This window comes from Suillus clintonianus (assembly GCF_016758775.1).
Source record: "Suillus clintonianus strain FC179 chromosome Unknown DEU56scaffold_238, whole genome shotgun sequence".
Lineage (NCBI taxonomy): Eukaryota > Fungi > Basidiomycota > Agaricomycetes > Boletales > Suillaceae > Suillus > Suillus clintonianus.
The window spans coordinates 1-17,220 of record NW_024539462.1 but is presented as its reverse complement, the minus strand read 5'-3'; the positions used below and the strand labels follow the sequence as shown (position 1 = coordinate 17,220).

Below are 17,220 nucleotides of genomic sequence, written 5' to 3'. Positions count from 1 at the left end.
AGGATCCACCCGACTATGCTAGACCAAGCCGCTTCGAGTGCGTTCGTTTGTCTGAAGGATCGTACGAGATCAGAGATCTCGTACTGGCCTTTAGGGTCAACGCACCTGCTTCGCTGGTAGAAAACCCTAAATTCGAGTTAGCTAGATGGTACGAAAAGAGACTAGCAAAAACTTACGATGCATTGTATGATGAGCTGTCGGCTACGGCGCACGAATATAATATATTCAGGCTTCTAGATCGGGGAGAGCTGTCGGAGGAAGATTGTCAGCTCGATGATATCGTTAGGAGTATATACACACCTGCACCAGACGCTCGATTCCTCTATAATGAGTCTCACCTGTTTGTCATCGAGTTGAACGGTCAGCAAATACCGGCGGGTACATACCCTGCGCTCCAACGAAGTGCGGCAGTGGCCAAGGATTTTAAGCGTAAAATCCCAAAGCCGGTAGTGGTGGTGGTCCACATAAATGGCAAGCCCGCTAGGGCGCTGCTGGACTCTGGATCACTATCGGATTTCATGTCAGTAACCTTAGCGGAGCAGTTGAGACTACCTTTAGTTGAACTTGCTAAACCGATAACTGTCCAGCTGGCGGTGCAAGGCTCGAGGTCGAAAGTCAACCATGGTGTGATGGCCCGATTGGAGTACCAGTCGATAAGGGCGGAGAGGTACTTCGATATAATTAACCTGCAAAATTATGATTTAGTACTAGGTACACCGTTCATGTTCCAACATAAGATATTGATGGGGTTGAACCCACCTCGCGTCGTGGTCGGTAGCAACGAACCTCTGCCAATGAGGGGTGAGGAGGTCACAACGTTGGAGTCGCGGGTATCTGAGGTATACCACGAGAACCTGGCCAAAGTAAGGGTCAAGATGCGGGAATTGGCTCGTCCACTCTGCGCGAAAGCGAGTGAAACTGGCCTACCCCCTCTTCGTGCTATAAATCATATGATACCATTGATCGACGAGGCAAAAATTTACCCTTGGCGTCCGTCCCGATGCCCTGAGCCGCTACGCCCACAATGGGCGGAGAAAAGACGATCGTACCTAGCCACCGGAAGGTGGCAAGTAACGAGTGCTGGGAATATGGTCCCTATGTTATTTATTCGTAAGCCTGGCTCGGATAGATTAAGGACGGTAATAGACTTACGAGAGAGGAATAAGAACACACGGAAACTGACGTCCCCCCTACCTGACATGGAGGGTATCTTAAGACGTGTCGCGGGGAAACGGTACCGCTCGGTACTTGATGGACAAGACACCTATGAGCAAATACGGGTGGTACCCGAGCATGTGCACAGGACCGTGATGACTACGCCAGACGGGAATATGGTTAGTAATGTTCTTCAACAGGGCGATTGTAACGCGCCCGCTACGTACCAGGCGTTAATGAACCATCTATTTGGCGAGTTCCTCGGCAAATAGATGGACGTGTATCTTGATGACATTATCTTGTACAGTGATAACCTGCAGGATCATGTTGAGCACATTAAGATAGTACTCAATATATTGAATCGCGAGAAACTTTACCTGAGTGAGAAGAAATTACAATTCCTCTGTGACGAGGTCAAGATTCTGGGACAGATCATGGGCGACGATGGTATCCGTATGGACCCAGAGAAGGTCGATTGCGTCCTGAACTGGAAGACACCGACGAATAGGGATCTTTGTCGAGGTTTCGTCGGGTCGGTAGGTTACCTGGCGGACGATATATATAAGGTTAGAGTACCTTTGGGCGTCCTGTCAGATGTTACTGGGGATGCCGTACCTTTTTGTTGGGACTTCGCCCAGCAGAGGGCGTTTGACACCGTAAAGCAGTATACGGCGACATGTGCGCCGCATTGTAGAGTACCACTGGTGTATGGCCCCGACGCGCAACTGATCTTTATGATGACGGACGCGTGTCTAAGGGGAATTGGTGGGGTCGTGGCGCAAGGTCCGACGTGGTGTGAGGCGAAGGTAGCTGCCTTTTATTCAGCTAAGCTGAACTCCGCGCAGAGAAATTACCCTGTGCACGAACAGGAGATGTTAGCAGGAGTTGAGACGATGCTGAGGCACCGTGATATACTGCAAGGTACTCACTTTGTCTGGCTGACAGACCACAAAGGCCTCATCCACCTGTTAAACCAACGCAACCTGTCTGGAAGACAAGCTAGGTGGGTGGAGAAAATCGGTGAGTTCGATTTTGAGGTACAGTATCTGCCAGGAGTTGAGAACTTACTCCCTGACGTGCTTTCCAGGATGTATGCCTTCGATGCACCGGGCACTGTGAGGACGGCTGGGGAATATACTGAGCATGACGTCGATAATCCCGCGCAGGGGGTAACTCACCTCATTTCCATGCCATTGATGGTAGGTCAGGAGGCATTGGCCGTGAGTCCACGCCGTAGCGCTCGGGTGGCTGAGCGGTCAGTGAAGGCAGGTCACCTCGATGGCAGATCTCCAGACGCTTCTGACCCATTGATAATCAAAAGCATCTGGGGAACAGGCAGTGAGGGTCTGGGGCATCAGACCACAACTGCACCCTCGGTTGCGACAAAGGGGCAGGAGGCATTGGCAGTGAGTCCACGTCGTAGCGTGAGGGTAGATGGGAAAAACAGGACAGAGGGTCATGATGATGGCCGCTCTCAAAGTGGGTCTGATCGATTGATGATCAGAACCACTTGGAGAAAAGACAGTGATGGGGTGGAGGCTAGTACCAAACGCTCACCCTTGGTTGCACAGAGGGGGAGGGTCACCACGCCCTATGGCGCAATGCAGGGGGACGCTGGGGCGATGGTTGCGTCGAAGCCTCCTAGGGGTACTTATACTCACCCACTGAATGGGCCGGGCCGCTCGAACGAAGAAGCAGGTCGGCACTCCTCTGCCACATCAAAAGTTGTGCGTCCTCGTGGGGAGGTCGCAACGGTGCCCAAGGAAACGGTGCCGCGTTCTCGCGTGAAGACAGCGGTGGCGCCAGCGGAAACGGGACGTCCAGAGACGTCCCAGGAATTCGCCAGGAGGATGAAAGATCATTTCGTGTTGCTCGGACCGGGCAAACGAAAGGAAGGGGGGGAGAGTGGTAACACTTACCCCTCTGAACCACTACTGAATACAACGGACGAAGTACAGGACGCGGTGCGTCCCAGGGTGGAAACAGTGACCCTACCAACCTACCCTGAAGAGGAGTTGCTGGGGAAACTAAGGAATCAATATGAAAAGGATCCATTCTTTAAGAAGATAACGGACTCACCAAAGGAGTTCCGCAACTTCGCGATGGAGGATGGGATCCTGAGGATAAAACTTGCTGATAGGGTTGTAATCTGCGTGCCAGACATCACGATCGATGATAGAAAGCTGCAGGAAATAGTAATTAGTCAAGCTCACTCGCTGTTGGCCCATCTTGGGGCAAGAAAAACTCTTACTTACCTGCGCGATCATGTGTGGTGGAAAGATATGGTGCGGGACGTGCAATCGTATTGTGAAACCTGTGTGACATGTCAGCGAAGCAAGCCTTCCAATCAACGGCCATATGGACTACTCAACTCGTTGTCAGTACCGTCCTATCCATGGGAGGCTATTGGTATTGATTTTATAGGACCCCTACCGATATCTAAGGATAGGGACGCTGAGTATGACTCGATTACCGTGATGATCGACTTACTAACGGGTATGGTTCATCTCGTGCCCAGTCGAACAACGTACACGGCTCGGGACGTAGCAGAGCTCGTGTTTTCTGAGGTTTATAAGTTACATGGGCTACCTAAGAGAATAATCAGTGATAGGGATGTGCTCTTCACAAGCGGATTCTGGACTCACTTTCAGAAGCTCATAGGCGTAAAACAACGAATGTCCAGCGCTTATCATCCAGAAACGGATGGGGCCACTGAACGCGCTAATAGGACAGTGACCCAGATGGTGAGATCGAGTATCTCCCCAAACCAAAAGGATTGGGCGGTAAGACTACCAGCCATCGAGTTCGCTATTAATTTAGCAAGCTCTGAGAGCACCGGGTACTCACCATTTTTTACTATCACTGGACGCGTGCCACGAACTATGATATGGAATAATCCCGGACCATCAGAATACCCAGGAGTAAGGGCATACGCCATGAAATTGAAACATACCATAATGGCTGCGCATGACGCGATGATAGCCGCACGAGTGAAACAGACCAAGGATGCAAATAAGCGTAGACGTCCTTGTCCCTTGGAACAAGGTGATCTGGTGTACCTATCAACAAAGAACATCAGTTTTCCTAAGGGATTAGCGCGTAAGTTCTTACCTAAATTCGTGGGACCTTACCGCATTCTAGAAAACTTCGGAAAAAATTCGTTCCGACTGGACTTACCTAACCGAATGAAACAACGAGGGATCCACGATGTGTTCCACTCGTCTTATCTTCGAGTTCACCTGCCAAACGATGACCAGCTGTTCCCCGGACGTTTGGAAACGCAGGTCGCGGACTTTGAAGAGGAGGAACAGGAATGGGCAGTTGATCGGATCATTTCCCATAAGGGAACCCGATCGGAGGCTGTGTTCGAAGTCAGGTGGAAGTCTGGGGACGTAACGTGGCTTCCGTACCATCGGATCGATCACCTGGATGCGTTGAAGGAGTATTTTCATGTCTTAGACATAGAAAATGTCTCTGAGTTGGCAGAAGGTAATGGATCGCCTCCTACTGACGACCCGCATGTGTTTCTAGGTAGTATAGGCTGGGAGCTAGGGTATATAACATGCCGCTCGCCTACCACCCCCATCCCATCTGTCAACACCCGCCGTACTCCACTCAGCATCGCCGATACTTCGACCACCATGTCCACTGCTATTCCCATCCCACTCTTTCGTGCCTTGGGCAATGGGCGTTTCGCCATGCCTGATAGGTATAGGCCAGGAGTCACTCTGCTCCTGACCCTGGATCAGATTCGCATCTACCTCCAGCATGACGCTGATTTGCGAGGGGGTAGAAATCCCACTACTATCCCGTCCCCCGTTGGTTATGATGAGTTTGCCGTAGCACTCAACAGTAACGGGGACAATGGTATCCAGGTCGCGCTAGTCTTGGAAGGCAATTCAGGAGTGCGTGTACAAGGGCGTCCACCTACCCTCGCGGAACTCGTAGGCCTTGACGCCGCCAGACGACCCGTTCCACCTCCTACTAACCCTAGGGAGGAAGCAGGGGGAAGATGGTTGGATCCGCGTCGTTCAGAACTCATGGACGAGGCTCTATGGGACAACTTAGAGCGCATCCGCAAGCAGAAGCAATGGAAGGAAAGGGGGGTTGCTGAAAGGCGCGCTAAGAGACAGCGTCGCGAGGATGACGAGGTGCTCAAACCATTCACGGCGTCGAAGGTCGGACAAACCAATGCCAATGCCATGGACGGACCATCCACCGCCACTCGTGCCCCTTCCCCATTCCTCGATAATAATCCTGCACCTCCCGTGACACCTGTTCCCGAGAACCCATCCCCACCTGGGGATGTTGATGCGGATATGCTGGACCACGAAACCACGGATAACGCCACAGACGCGAGGCAGGCTAAGGGGAAAGGGCGTGTTCCAAAGAAGTAGAGGTCGTTGAGCAACCTCTGGAGGGGGGTATGTGACGGATAGGCCGAGCCTAGGCCGATCACGCACGTTGTCGAAAGTCTTAGATCGATCCCCCCCTGACACGTATGAAACAAAGTATCTTAACAGTTGATTTCTTTATCACGCGCCTTACTCTACTATACACTATAAAGTCCTACCTACGTTGTCTAGTATAGTTTTGGCGATCTTGAATTCTATCTTGTATCTGGTTACTTGATTGTCTGAATTCCCACTGTGCCGCCTCTGAAAGCCAAAGCTTCTCACAGTCGTCACAGCGTCCCTCCGAGTACCGTAAAACTGCTTGTGCCGCCGCATCTGCCGAATCTGCCGTACTTTGGGCCATACAAAGGCGCCGTACGTGAATGTCAGAGTTCTGGCCGGTCTGGGCGAGGGCGTCTCTGAAATGGCCGGTCTTGGCGCAAGTCTGCATAGACTTTAGGTCTGTGGTCTGGGCACAAGTCTGGGCACAGGTGGCGATGTTCTGACGGAGTTTGAAGATGCCGGCGCCCCCCGAGCAATGGCTGACCGTCATCACACCCCTCTCCCGCCTCTCCCGCCAGTCACATCACGCCTAACCCGCCTCCGCCAGGCGCTGCGTACCAACGCACGGGCCATGGTTGCTCAGCAGTCTGGGTTTCTGAATGTCAACAAACCCGAGCATTGGTCCATTGAGGGTGAAGCTGGTGAAATGGTTGAATCTTGATGGACCTACTACAGTGGTAGCACATGTTGAGCTTACGGCAACACCTTGTAAGTTTATCTGTGCTCTTTGTAACGCTTATTGACACTACTTGTCTCAGGCTGTAGATGTGATGTGCATGCACTTGGCAACGAGCTTGCTTAGCACTACTTAGTACTTATATCATATATGTCTTCCTTAAAATTCTATCTTCCTTAGAAATAATTCATTCGAAGTTCGCCAAGTAGCAGAATGATGCCTTGGGCATCCTTAAACACCCTTATGTACCTTATGGAGTTGCCGAAGGAAATCAAGGGCTGAAAAGGGACTCGACGTTTTCCTGATGCTGACTGGCGGGCAGCAGGCAGCGGGCAGGTACACCTGCAAGTAGACTCCGTTTGAATTTGCCGAGCCTGCCGAGGAGTGCCCAGACCTTGTGCCCAGACCGCAGACCTGAAGTCTACGCAGACTTGTCAGGCTATACTGTCAGAATGAAGCATCAATAAGTCTGATAAGACATAGGCTGTGATGCAAAATATGTCTAGTTAGCTGATGCCTGTAGCTTGATGCTTCAAGACTTCGTGCCTCTGCCATGATGCTTAAGGGCTTCCCACGATGCATAAAACGTCAGAACGCGTCCTTATTTGGCAGGCGTCCCTTCTGCCCCTCCCCTTTCCGGCTTCCCACGATGCATAAATAGCTTCTCATCCTTCCATGCGCTGGTGGGTTGCCATATTGGGTTTGTTCTCGACCTAGCTAGTTATTTATGATGTACCTTGATGTAGATTCTGATTTCATGCCTTAATATAAGCATCCTTCTTGATATGTTCCTTGATGCAAACAATTTCCCGCATTCAATGTGATCGAGATCGAGATATGAGCGTGAAATTTTGACAAGTCCACCCACTTGTAAGTGCACATTTTTTCTAAGATGAAAGTCGTGCATATTGACAAGAAATAAACACCACTTGTAAGCGCACATTTTTGCTGAGATGAAAGTCGTGTATTTTGACAAGAAATAAACATGCATTCATTGACAAAAAAAACTATATACATGTATCTGGTATGTAGATCTAATACAATGACAACCACTCGTTCAAACGGATGCTATGATTCACGTAGATTTTCGTTTCCTTGTGATCGGATATAAGTACTTATAATACAATGAATCAAATGTCAATACTTACTTTTTTTGAGGGGCGGCGCTGTCGTCTTTGCCCGTTTGGGGCCTCTTCATGCTTCTGCCTATCATGTTGGCTTGGGCCATGCGAGTCGACTCTTGACGAACCCGCGTTGTCTTGCGTGGGGGGACAATAACACCAGAAAGGTCGGTAGAAGGCTGAACTGCTGCTTGACGTGGGCGCTTCTCCTTACTCACTTTGTTCTTAGCAAGATTCTCACCGGCCAAAGAAGTAGTGCACATGCGCTCGTCCACCTCATCTACTCCTGCTTGTACTTGCCCGAGTTGTGTGGTAGTTGGGCTATGTGTTGTCAGGGCGGCAGCGGCCAAAGAGGTATGCTTGTCCACTTCGTCCACTCCCACTCGTACTTGCCCAAGTTGCGTGGTAGTTGGGCTCTGTGTTTCCAGGGCAGTGGACAGTGTTTGAAGGACCGGTTGGTCCGAATGGAGAGGGTGAGTGACAACGAGGTTGAGGGGGGGATTCAAGGTGGAATTATTGGGCTGGGGGGCAGCCGCGAGGTGAAGGGCTGGTTGGGAAGCAGCCGCGAGGTGAAGAGCTGGTTGGGGAGCAGCCGCGAGGTGAAGTTCTTCTTGAGGATTCAATGATGCGGTACCAGGGAAGCTGATGGGGTTCGAATTGATGTGATGCTGGCTTCCGTGTGCGCCATCCAAGGAAGGGGGAGAATAGAAGTTGAAGTTGTAAGGTAGTACGTTGGATTGACTCAAGGGGACCATATGAAGCGGCGGCATTGAGTTCCAGTACCCCTCATTCCACGATGTGATAGGCGAGGGAGATGATGGAAGCGCTGATGAACTGGATGATGGGAATGATCCCCCTGGCAGTGTCGGCGTTTGAGGGATGGGCGATAATGTCAGCCTGGGAAGAATCCCAGGATTTCCACCAGAGAAGGAATATGTGTCAGTGTTGAATGACGGAAACTCAGGCCCTTGTGAGTTGAAATATGGAAGGCCCTCGGGGAGTTGAGGTTGAGGGATGATGGGTAGACCAGTGGATGCCGCCTCGCTGGATCCACCAGCAGTCAAAGCCGATGTCGATGCGAGTGGCATCTGTGATTGTGCTGAATCCGGTGTAAACGGCACTGGGGGTTGTGCGCTGTCATCCGACGTTGTCGGCACTGCATCTCGGCATGAGGCGTTCCCATCTTGCACCGCTGGAGGGATGTAATCTAGAGCACGCTGTTTCCTGTCTTCCTCGCCTGTAGTTCCATAATGCATTAGTGTGTGAATTAAAATCAAAAAGAAAGACGTACTGAATACTGTAGCAAGAAAACCTAGATATGGATTCAGGTGTTTCTCCGTAAAATTCGGCGTTGCTTGCTTCCATGTAAGGCCGGATTCGTTGATGCCTGTATGGTAGCTGGGGAGCTAATATTAGAGAGCGGCGAGGTCAAAATCACAAATTCCCATACCTCGCTACGTTGAGCATACCACCAAGGCGAGGGTCTGGGCCCCCACCAATGACCGTCCATTCCCAACCAGTAAGTTGCCTCACTGCATCCAAAAATTGTGAGATTGGACCGATACACTCTTCTAACGCCCTAAACAACCATAGATGTGAGTAAGATATATGAGTTTCAAGGATGTTTGACTCACTTCGCATACTGTGCATTGGTAGGTCGCTCAGTTGCTTGTGCCCCTGGTAAGACCACAGAGGTCTTAGTATTCCGCTCCTCGGCAGCCTTCGCCTTACACAAGGATTTAATTTCGGGTGGAGCCGCGTCATACGCAGCCTTGGTCGTCTCCCGCACAGCCAGCAGTTTCTCATTTCGAGTCACAAGGAGCCCAGAATCGATCTTCTCCTGGATCTGTCCCCGTATGGCAGAGTCGTAGCTCATCTTCGAGAATATTTCGACTTCTGTATGGACTCGTGTCCCTTTCGCTCGGTTGCCAAGCATCTTGTTTATTGACTTCGTCATTAAATTAAGAGTCGATCGACCACTTTTGTGGGACCTATAATTGAACCAGTTCTTAATTTGCTATCACACCATGAGCACACGTCATGACATGACAAATTGTGAGATATAGAAACCTGTTTGCGCCTGGCCACCGCCTCACCAAGCAACTCTTTCTCCTCCTCAGTCAGGTTTGGGTGTTTAGACTGGTCTGGGTATTGAACATTGATTTCGGGCCATCGTTTCAAGAACTCGAGGCTAACAGTATCCCAAAAGCCTGTCAAAGTACCTTGAAGCTGTTGCTTCAAGAACTCGCTGAATTGTGATTCCAAGTAAGCCTTTTGTTCTCTGTTTGTCCATTGAGATCCGACCATCTTAAATTAATGACCCCGCAATTAATGACAGCATCTCGTAGGTATTTCGTCACCGCTTACCTTGTTTCTGGTCTCGGTCCGGAAGTCAGGTGTGAGGCTTTAAGCTGCTTTAAGGTGCTGTCATCAATGCCAGCATGATCTCGATCATCGTCACTGACCTTTTTTTTTATTTGGCTGGAGTTCTGTATGTCTGTCGGATTTGTCCCAGTAAACAAACTACAGTCGGCCTGAAAATAAGGTTCAGCCTCCTCCATGAACCAATCACATCCTTGCATTCCTATAGCACATTAGATTGGAGTTGAATATTGGGTCGTATAAGGTTCTCACTCTCATTTCGCCTGGTTCATTTTGAAATGTCTAATTCCAATAATAACAGCTCCAGCCAACACTGCCATCCGTTGACGGCGGAACCCCAAAAATTCTCTATCAATGAACTAGCGGCAGCTCTGCAGCTTCTAAAGGACCAGGAAGGTGAGCGGATTTATTAAATTCTCCCCCCATTACAGTATCACTGTCTTACCTAACAACACAGAAATTTTAAAAGCTTACCAGGGGACCACAACTGCGGGATTCCGTTCACAATCACCCCATGCACATTGTCAAATGTGCTATACCTGCGGTGCCAAGACCCCTGAAGCAGAAAAAAAACCGACTAAAATTGTCAGCGCTGGTAAGTCTCATGTTTGTACTGGCGCCCAAACCAGATTTAATGTAATTTCAGATATTCTTACAGCGCTTCTGGCAAACGACGGGATGTCACCTTGCACCGCCATAGTATTAGATTAATTCTTCATTCTATGGCATGTATATAGTTCTACACATATGCATGTAGCCGCGTGATTTTCTTGCCATACCGTATTTTTGTGTTCTTGCCATACCATCATTACTGTTGTGATTAATACTAGCGCTAAGCAGCTGCAATGATCAACATTTATACGTCTGTGCATTGTGGAACATGAGCGCTTGAGCTTCCAATCCTATGTGCTGTGTGATACTCTTGTAATATACAGTGTTACCCTGCTTTCGAAGTGTGGACAAGGCGATCAGATGCGTAATTAATTGGTGAACACAGTTTGAACATAACGAGAGGAACGATGTCAATGATGGCAGTGTCCACGCTGCCATGGCTAACAGCATCATTCAAAAATTGTTGAGTAAACGTGCAGTTTTATGTGTCCCGAAGTGCTCGTGCGCAATGAGCAATAGGTGCTTTCAGATTAGTCTTTAGTTAGACTATGGTTCAAGGAAGTCACACGCCTGGCCATACACATTCATCGACCACAACTACTCCTACTACACTCTTCTTTGGATCTCCTTGCTCGACTTGCATGCCACTCAAGTATCAGAACAAGCAACAACATCGTGAGGCCCGACTGAAATCCAAGCGCAAATGCTATGAAAGGTAAGCCTCCGAGTCTAGATTTCATTAAGTATGGAATACAATTTTCGGTACTTAATATAGGCACAAGCTTGATGAGCGTTTAAAGTCCAGGACTCGCTGGCGTAAGCATGTTGGAGCTACTGTGGTGCGTATACCTCATACTATCGAGTCTACACTTAACGCTAACCGGATAAACCACGAGACAGGCTACACAACATCTTCTAGCACGGCTAGACCTGATATGGCTCAACCTCGGCTATCAACCAGGGCATTCTCAATACTCGGTGCTCAGTGCACAGGGCCTCATGCTTGTCCGCGAGGCGGATGACGAAGGTTGGCAGGTTGTGAGACCACATTATGAACACGTAGCTGCGGAGGCGCAGGAACTTCTTTCAGAAGCCAGGGACCTGCTTGCAAGTGCATTACATGCAGAGGGTGCGTGTACAGACCATCTTATCTCAAGGTCTGCGACCACTGTTGATGCAGTTGAGCTGCATTGTGATGCATGGGACGAAGCACTCTCATTGATGGACGATAACGCAGATACGTACTTCGAAGCTTTCGCATCTGATCAGTTGGTGTGGCAGAAGGCATTAAAACCACGTTAACACTGATTGATCGATCAGAGGCTCTGTAATTACTCCCTTGGCCCTTGGACATTTAAAATGTCAAGTTTGGTACCACGTAGTATGTGTCACGTGATCACATTGGTTGTGCTGTGGACTTTGTGACGTTTACGTGCTGTGTCAATAAATGTTGCATCCACGCCTAATCACCATGGTCAGTAAAAAGCGACGCCAATTGGACAAGCTTAAGCAAGATTGGTATGTACTCAATAGTCAGCCCCAGCAAGCCCAAAGCCACAGAGCTGAGGAGCGTGAACTTCTTCATAAACATTCTTGCTTTACTCGTACACCTGCCGGCAATATAACCTCTGCAACAGAATTTTTTGTAGCTGAACACGCGCTATCTTCAGTCGTCTCACACCCACCATCGGGCTCTGACATAACTATGGAGGATTTTAGCTTCGATTCGTATGGACGCTCTGACACTGAACTTCAAGACTATGACACAGTGGATCCCGCATATGAAATTTTTTTGAAGGAGTCTAGTGTTGGGCCCAAGAAACCTCTCAGGCCAGCCGGTGTATGATACATTTTGATCTTATAATTATTTTAATCCAACTTAAATTGAACAGGACCGCGCAATGAAGCTCTGGCTTCAAGAACGCGAGACATATCTTCTCGAGTTAATCCGACTCGAAGGACGCGGAGACTATGCTTTCAGGGAAACTTGCCAAGGGCACAACGAATGCGCATCTGAGCCTGTGTACCGATGCCAGGACTGTTTTGGCACAGAGCTTTACTGCCAGGAGTGTACCGTGAACAGGCACCGCTGTGGGAGAAATCGTAGAAGTCCGCTATAGTGATAGCGTACCGATCCTGCTGGGTGCGAGAATAGTAATCGACCCAAGGGGATAGCTCGGAGAGCAGTTCCTCAAGTATGAGCGAGGGGAACAGTGAAGGAGGAAGTGATGCGCTGGAGACGGAACAGCTGCTTGCGGGAGGATGCGTAGAAGGGTGCGGATGCGCGGGGATGCGGAGTATGCGGATGCGAAGTCTAGGGAATACCAGGTATGCGAGACAGGGAAGGTACCAGGTATCAGGACAGGTAAACAGGTAAAACGAGTAAGGTACCAGGTATATGCAGGACGCAACGGGACTGTCTTGCGAGTGAACTCAACTGAGTCTAGCAATAGCCAACTGTCGATGACGATGCGAGCGTTCGCACGGGATGAGAGGGCAAACAGATAATTGCTCAAGCAAAGAAAGACAAGGTCAGACTAAGCTAGCGACTCCGCAACACACCACGAGAGAGGGAATGTAGAAAAGTACTGGATACGAGTCCGCAACGTAGTATATATCATAGTCCGTAAGAAACCGGAACTGTATAAGCGAGCGCATATGTACGCGAAGTCGGAGGGGATAATATGTAAGTAGCGCTATGCGACCTCATGCATGGGAACGGTATGCGCATAGTTCTGCGAATGTTCAGGATCCAGTAATAAGAGATAAGAACGCACCAGTGGGAACTGACAGATACGGACAGGATATGGACGGACGGTACATTGCGATGCGATGCGTAGAGTGCGTGGATTCCGCAACCTTGTGTGATGGTCCGCAACAGCCTGTGGAAGGTAGGCATGACTTCGTCCAGTAAGGGAAAATGGTGCCGTACGGGGCTGCAGCCAGGGCGTCTCCTACACCGTGAAAACCCTCTGCACAAGATTGAAGTATGTGCCCTAGTTTATATTTCCGTAGTCGTTGTGTGCTAATCACCCCTTTAGTTTTGGAACGGTTCCTTTTTCGAGGATACCACACTCAAGAATCTCGGTCTCCGGGTCCAGCTCGGTCACCCAGTTGGCGAAAGATGTTTCAATCATTCATGGGCACACGATGATGATTTCGTCATTCTCGATATTGGTGGCATCCACGAACTCGCCCTCGATTTTTGTTCTTGCGAGAGTGCACTAAGTCACGTCAAACAGCTTCTGTGAGCTTGCTGGTATCCTGCGACCAGTGCAGACCCGAAATCAGCGGCAACATTCCGTCTTCTCCAAAATTTTCACATGCTTACGTTCGAATCTAAAGTGTCTGCCTTTGAATATTGGCAAACGCTTGCACGTCTCACCGATAATACAGGCACCAAGCCATGCAAGGTAAATTTTATGTCTGAATGCAAGTGTGGTTCGCTAACTACGGATTCTTTAGGATCGTTATGACAGCCTTTTGCGCATGATCAAGCAGTGGCATAACCTCAAGCTTTTGAAGCGGTTTGGGCGAGGTCATGATCCCGCTGGGATCAAGGCAACCGAACAGGGGGCATGCGCCGTTGTTTGTCCTGCATGCCCTCACCCGGGCAAGAACTTACCACAAGACTGGAATGTAGCACTGCCAGATAAACGGTATGTGTTCACGCCCTTACCACGCCTTACTTAATTAACTGACTTATGCCTGCAGGTGGCTATATGCACAGTTTCTAGCCATAGACGCGAATTTCCGCTTGGCACGCAAGAACGTTTCCTCGGACAGGATTGACCCCGGTTTGAGTAAGGGATGGTCCTATTTTGTCGAGGAGAAGGAGTTCAAAGAATTCCTGGCCGATGTCGGAAAGGTACCACAAGAGGTATGTTAGCGTTATTTTTTCTGATACAATCACTCAAACATCCGGTTTAGAAAAGCGCATGTGCTAGTCACAACGCCGTAAATCTCGCAGAAACAAAGAACTCACGAGGACTGGCTGCGACTGGGGCCGGGACAGTGGATTGCTCGCACCACAACTTCAAGCGGCCATGTGGAGTAGGTGATCTTCAGAGGGGTGAAAGGTATGTATTCAATGATACGGAGTGATTCCTGCTGATTCTTCGGACAGGTATATAAATATGGACTACCTATTTTTCTCGACCATGCAACACTCCGAAGACGTTCTCGTACTGAACGTGTCTTACGATATCGCCTGCCAATGGAGCAAGAATTTATGGGGCCGGATGTCGAATTATCCATTGCGCGTGCACTTTGCGCGTGATGGCAAAATACTGACCTTCCTCGTTCCGAAATTTCACTTACCTGCCCATATAACTGCTTGTCAGATCACATTTTCGCACAATTTTATCAAGGGCATGGGCCGCACGGATGGCGAAGCCCCAGAACGGGGTTGGGCCAATATCAACCCCGTGGCCACAAGTACACGAGAAATGGGACCTGGCGCTCGTCGAGATACGCTGGACGATCACTTTGGCGACTACAATTGGAAGAAGGTTACGAACTTCGGTACGTGTTGTTTGCTTTAGCACATTCAGTGTAATTAACCAAGAAAATCCTGAGGCGTCAGTTTACTGAGCAAAATCAAGACCGCGGTTCCTGAACGAGACCGACACCAACAAGATTTCGACGACTTTCACCTTACGATCATAGAGGAACGACCGGGTGAGGTAGCACAGTGGAAGGAAGATATCGAAAACTGGGAGGCCGACACTTCTAACAAAAACCCCTTCGAGACAACAACCATCAGTAAGTATCATTCGCATTAGGCTATTACGTGCGCTGATTGTATATAGCCTTGACGCAGGCCGCCGTGCGCCTTAGACTTTCTCAAAAGGAAGCTGAGGACCTCGAAAGAGGTTTCAACAATTCATTGCACACCGAGATATCACCCAGCGTCCTCATTTCATCGGGAATCGATCTCGAAGAACAACAGTAAGATTTCAAAGTATTCTAATTGGTAATTCTAATAACACGATCTACTACAGATTTCGCCTGCAGCAAGATTATAATGCTCTGAGTGGCCATCCGACAGACTTGCAGCTGACGAAGCTGCAAGAGCGTTCGAACACACTGCTGCGCAAGATCGAGCAGTGGTGCAAAGTCCAATTGCTCTACATGCCTGCCGTTGGCCGCCTGCGTGCATTGGCGGATGCACAATCAGCTCGCGAGGAGAAGGCCTACGATATCAAACTGTTCCTACCATCGAAGCTGAAGGAGGCAGCTGAGATGTCGTGTGATGAGCAGCTTTGCGAATACGAGTGGGAGCTGCGGCGTGCACAAGCACACGAAGCTCTCGATGATGCTCGCCGGCAACTTCGTCTACGCACACACCTTTACAAGTTTAAGGACGCCAACATTCGTGGGCAACGGGCCAACACCAGGGCATCCTCCGTGCTCGCAAAAGTGGAGCAGACCATCGGGACAGCTGTGGCTCGATATCGCAGGGCCTGGGCAGCAGTGAAGACGCTGTCGGCGGTCATGGACAAACCAAACTGGGAGGTAGAATTGCCTGAACTGCTGGCGGCCGATATTCGCGGGATGTCCGAGGGAGACTTTGGTCAATCCGAAGGCAACCACACCCTTTCGTGGATCTGGAAGGCTCAGGGGGTGGCTGCGATACAAGAAGATGGCGAGGCTGTTTTATCAGAAGGTAAGCATTTGCGTCATTAATTGTACGGAATTGTCCTGACATACCTGGCAGCTGTTACAGCGACCCCATCATTTTTCTCACCATCATGCTTCTCCGATCTATTCCTGTTATCTCTGACTGCTTATCAACATGCACTGCATGAACATTCTAGATACTTCCGTCTATTCTTGTTATCTCTGACTGTTTATCAACATGCACTGCATGAACATTCCAGATAGTTCCTTGACGTTCTTCTTGACTCCTTTCACTTCCATAGTCGGCCTGGTCCGTGCCTCCTTTGGCCATTATAAATACCGCAGTAGTTACGCTTGTATTCTCTAACTTGAATCTACTTGGTTCTCTCTGATACTTGATCATCTTCTGAGGAAGATACCTGATTCCGATCTAGCTCTTATAAGAGACTAGTCTATACTCAAACTTCACTTAGAGGGAGAGCCCCTCAAGTGTCTGAACCGAACGTCGTAACATGAAGAAATCCTTTATTGGATAAGTTACGCAAGAACTATCCAAGTCGTAACAAAAGATTCAAGTTACTCTGAACCCCTCTATCACCGAGGGACCCACTCACCCCGAAACCCTGAACCCAGAATAGAAAGACAAGACGTCTTCCCAGAAGCTAAGCTCGGCTAAGGCAAGACACGCCGCCGGAAGAATTCTAGGAGGAGACCCATACCCCAGAACAGAAAGAACTCTCACTCAGACTCCTCAGAACCCGTTCTCATCCCTATTAGCAGGACCATCTGCTATAACCAGAGGGGTCATTGCATCACCAATAGGATATAGTTCGTTTGAGGAAGGATTATCCCAGAACCAAGAACCGTCGCAACAGGAACACTCCCAGAACCCACCTGTTGATAAAGACGAAGAAAATCCCTGACGCTCTACCGCTGACCTTGACGACAAAGAAGAAGAAAACTACGACAAAGAACCCGAAGAACCAGAAGAACCCGAAGAACCAGAAGAACCAGAAGAACCAGAAGAACCAGAAGAACCCGAACCTCAAACATCCACTATGGCAGGAAGAGGAGACAAACCCATTGAACGAAAAATTGGATACCCACCTGACTTTTCCGGAGACAGGGAGAAATTTTCCCAATGGCTGTGCCTAGTTGACTCATACATTGAAATCAACGATGAAATCTACGACAC

The 17,220-nt window shown here is 49.4% G+C and overlaps 4 protein-coding genes across 4 annotated transcripts; 2 read left to right on the top strand and 2 right to left on the bottom strand.

Annotated features, from left to right (window-relative positions):
* Nucleotides 1-18: 18 nt before the first annotated feature.
* On the bottom strand, nucleotides 19-520 carry DEU56DRAFT_920422 (uncharacterized protein; the record flags this gene model as incomplete). Its single annotated transcript, XM_041358446.1, has 5 exons — nucleotides 19-51; nucleotides 106-126; nucleotides 177-233; nucleotides 301-322; nucleotides 387-520. The coding sequence occupies 5 exons, from the start codon at nucleotides 518-520 to the stop codon at nucleotides 19-21; spliced, it is 267 nt and encodes an 88-aa protein (XP_041200638.1).
* Nucleotides 521-7,432: 6,912 nt separating this feature from the next.
* On the bottom strand, nucleotides 7,433-9,716 carry DEU56DRAFT_920419 (uncharacterized protein; the record flags this gene model as incomplete). The annotated part of the gene is made up of 5 exons (XM_041358445.1): nucleotides 7,433-8,646; nucleotides 8,701-8,807; nucleotides 8,860-8,988; nucleotides 9,044-9,426; nucleotides 9,480-9,716. The coding sequence occupies 5 exons, from the start codon at nucleotides 9,714-9,716 to the stop codon at nucleotides 7,433-7,435; spliced, it is 2,070 nt and encodes a 689-aa protein (XP_041200637.1).
* A 1,235-nt stretch (nucleotides 9,717-10,951) lies between these two features.
* On the top strand, nucleotides 10,952-11,705 carry DEU56DRAFT_920418 (uncharacterized protein; the record flags this gene model as incomplete). Its single annotated transcript, XM_041358444.1, has 3 exons — nucleotides 10,952-11,118; nucleotides 11,179-11,242; nucleotides 11,304-11,705. 3 exons carry the CDS (start codon nucleotides 10,952-10,954, stop codon nucleotides 11,703-11,705), a joined length of 633 nt encoding a protein of 210 aa, XP_041200636.1.
* Nucleotides 11,706-13,270: 1,565 nt separating this feature from the next.
* Nucleotides 13,271-17,180, top strand: DEU56DRAFT_920417 (uncharacterized protein; the record flags this gene model as incomplete). Its single annotated transcript, XM_041358443.1, has 12 exons — nucleotides 13,271-13,390; nucleotides 13,445-13,622; nucleotides 13,683-13,816; nucleotides 13,869-14,062; nucleotides 14,118-14,283; nucleotides 14,334-14,482; nucleotides 14,530-14,927; nucleotides 14,982-15,167; nucleotides 15,215-15,353; nucleotides 15,407-16,071; nucleotides 16,806-16,921; nucleotides 16,977-17,180. 12 exons carry the CDS (start codon nucleotides 13,271-13,273, stop codon nucleotides 17,178-17,180), a joined length of 2,649 nt encoding a protein of 882 aa, XP_041200635.1.
* Nucleotides 17,181-17,220: the final 40 nt, after the last annotated feature.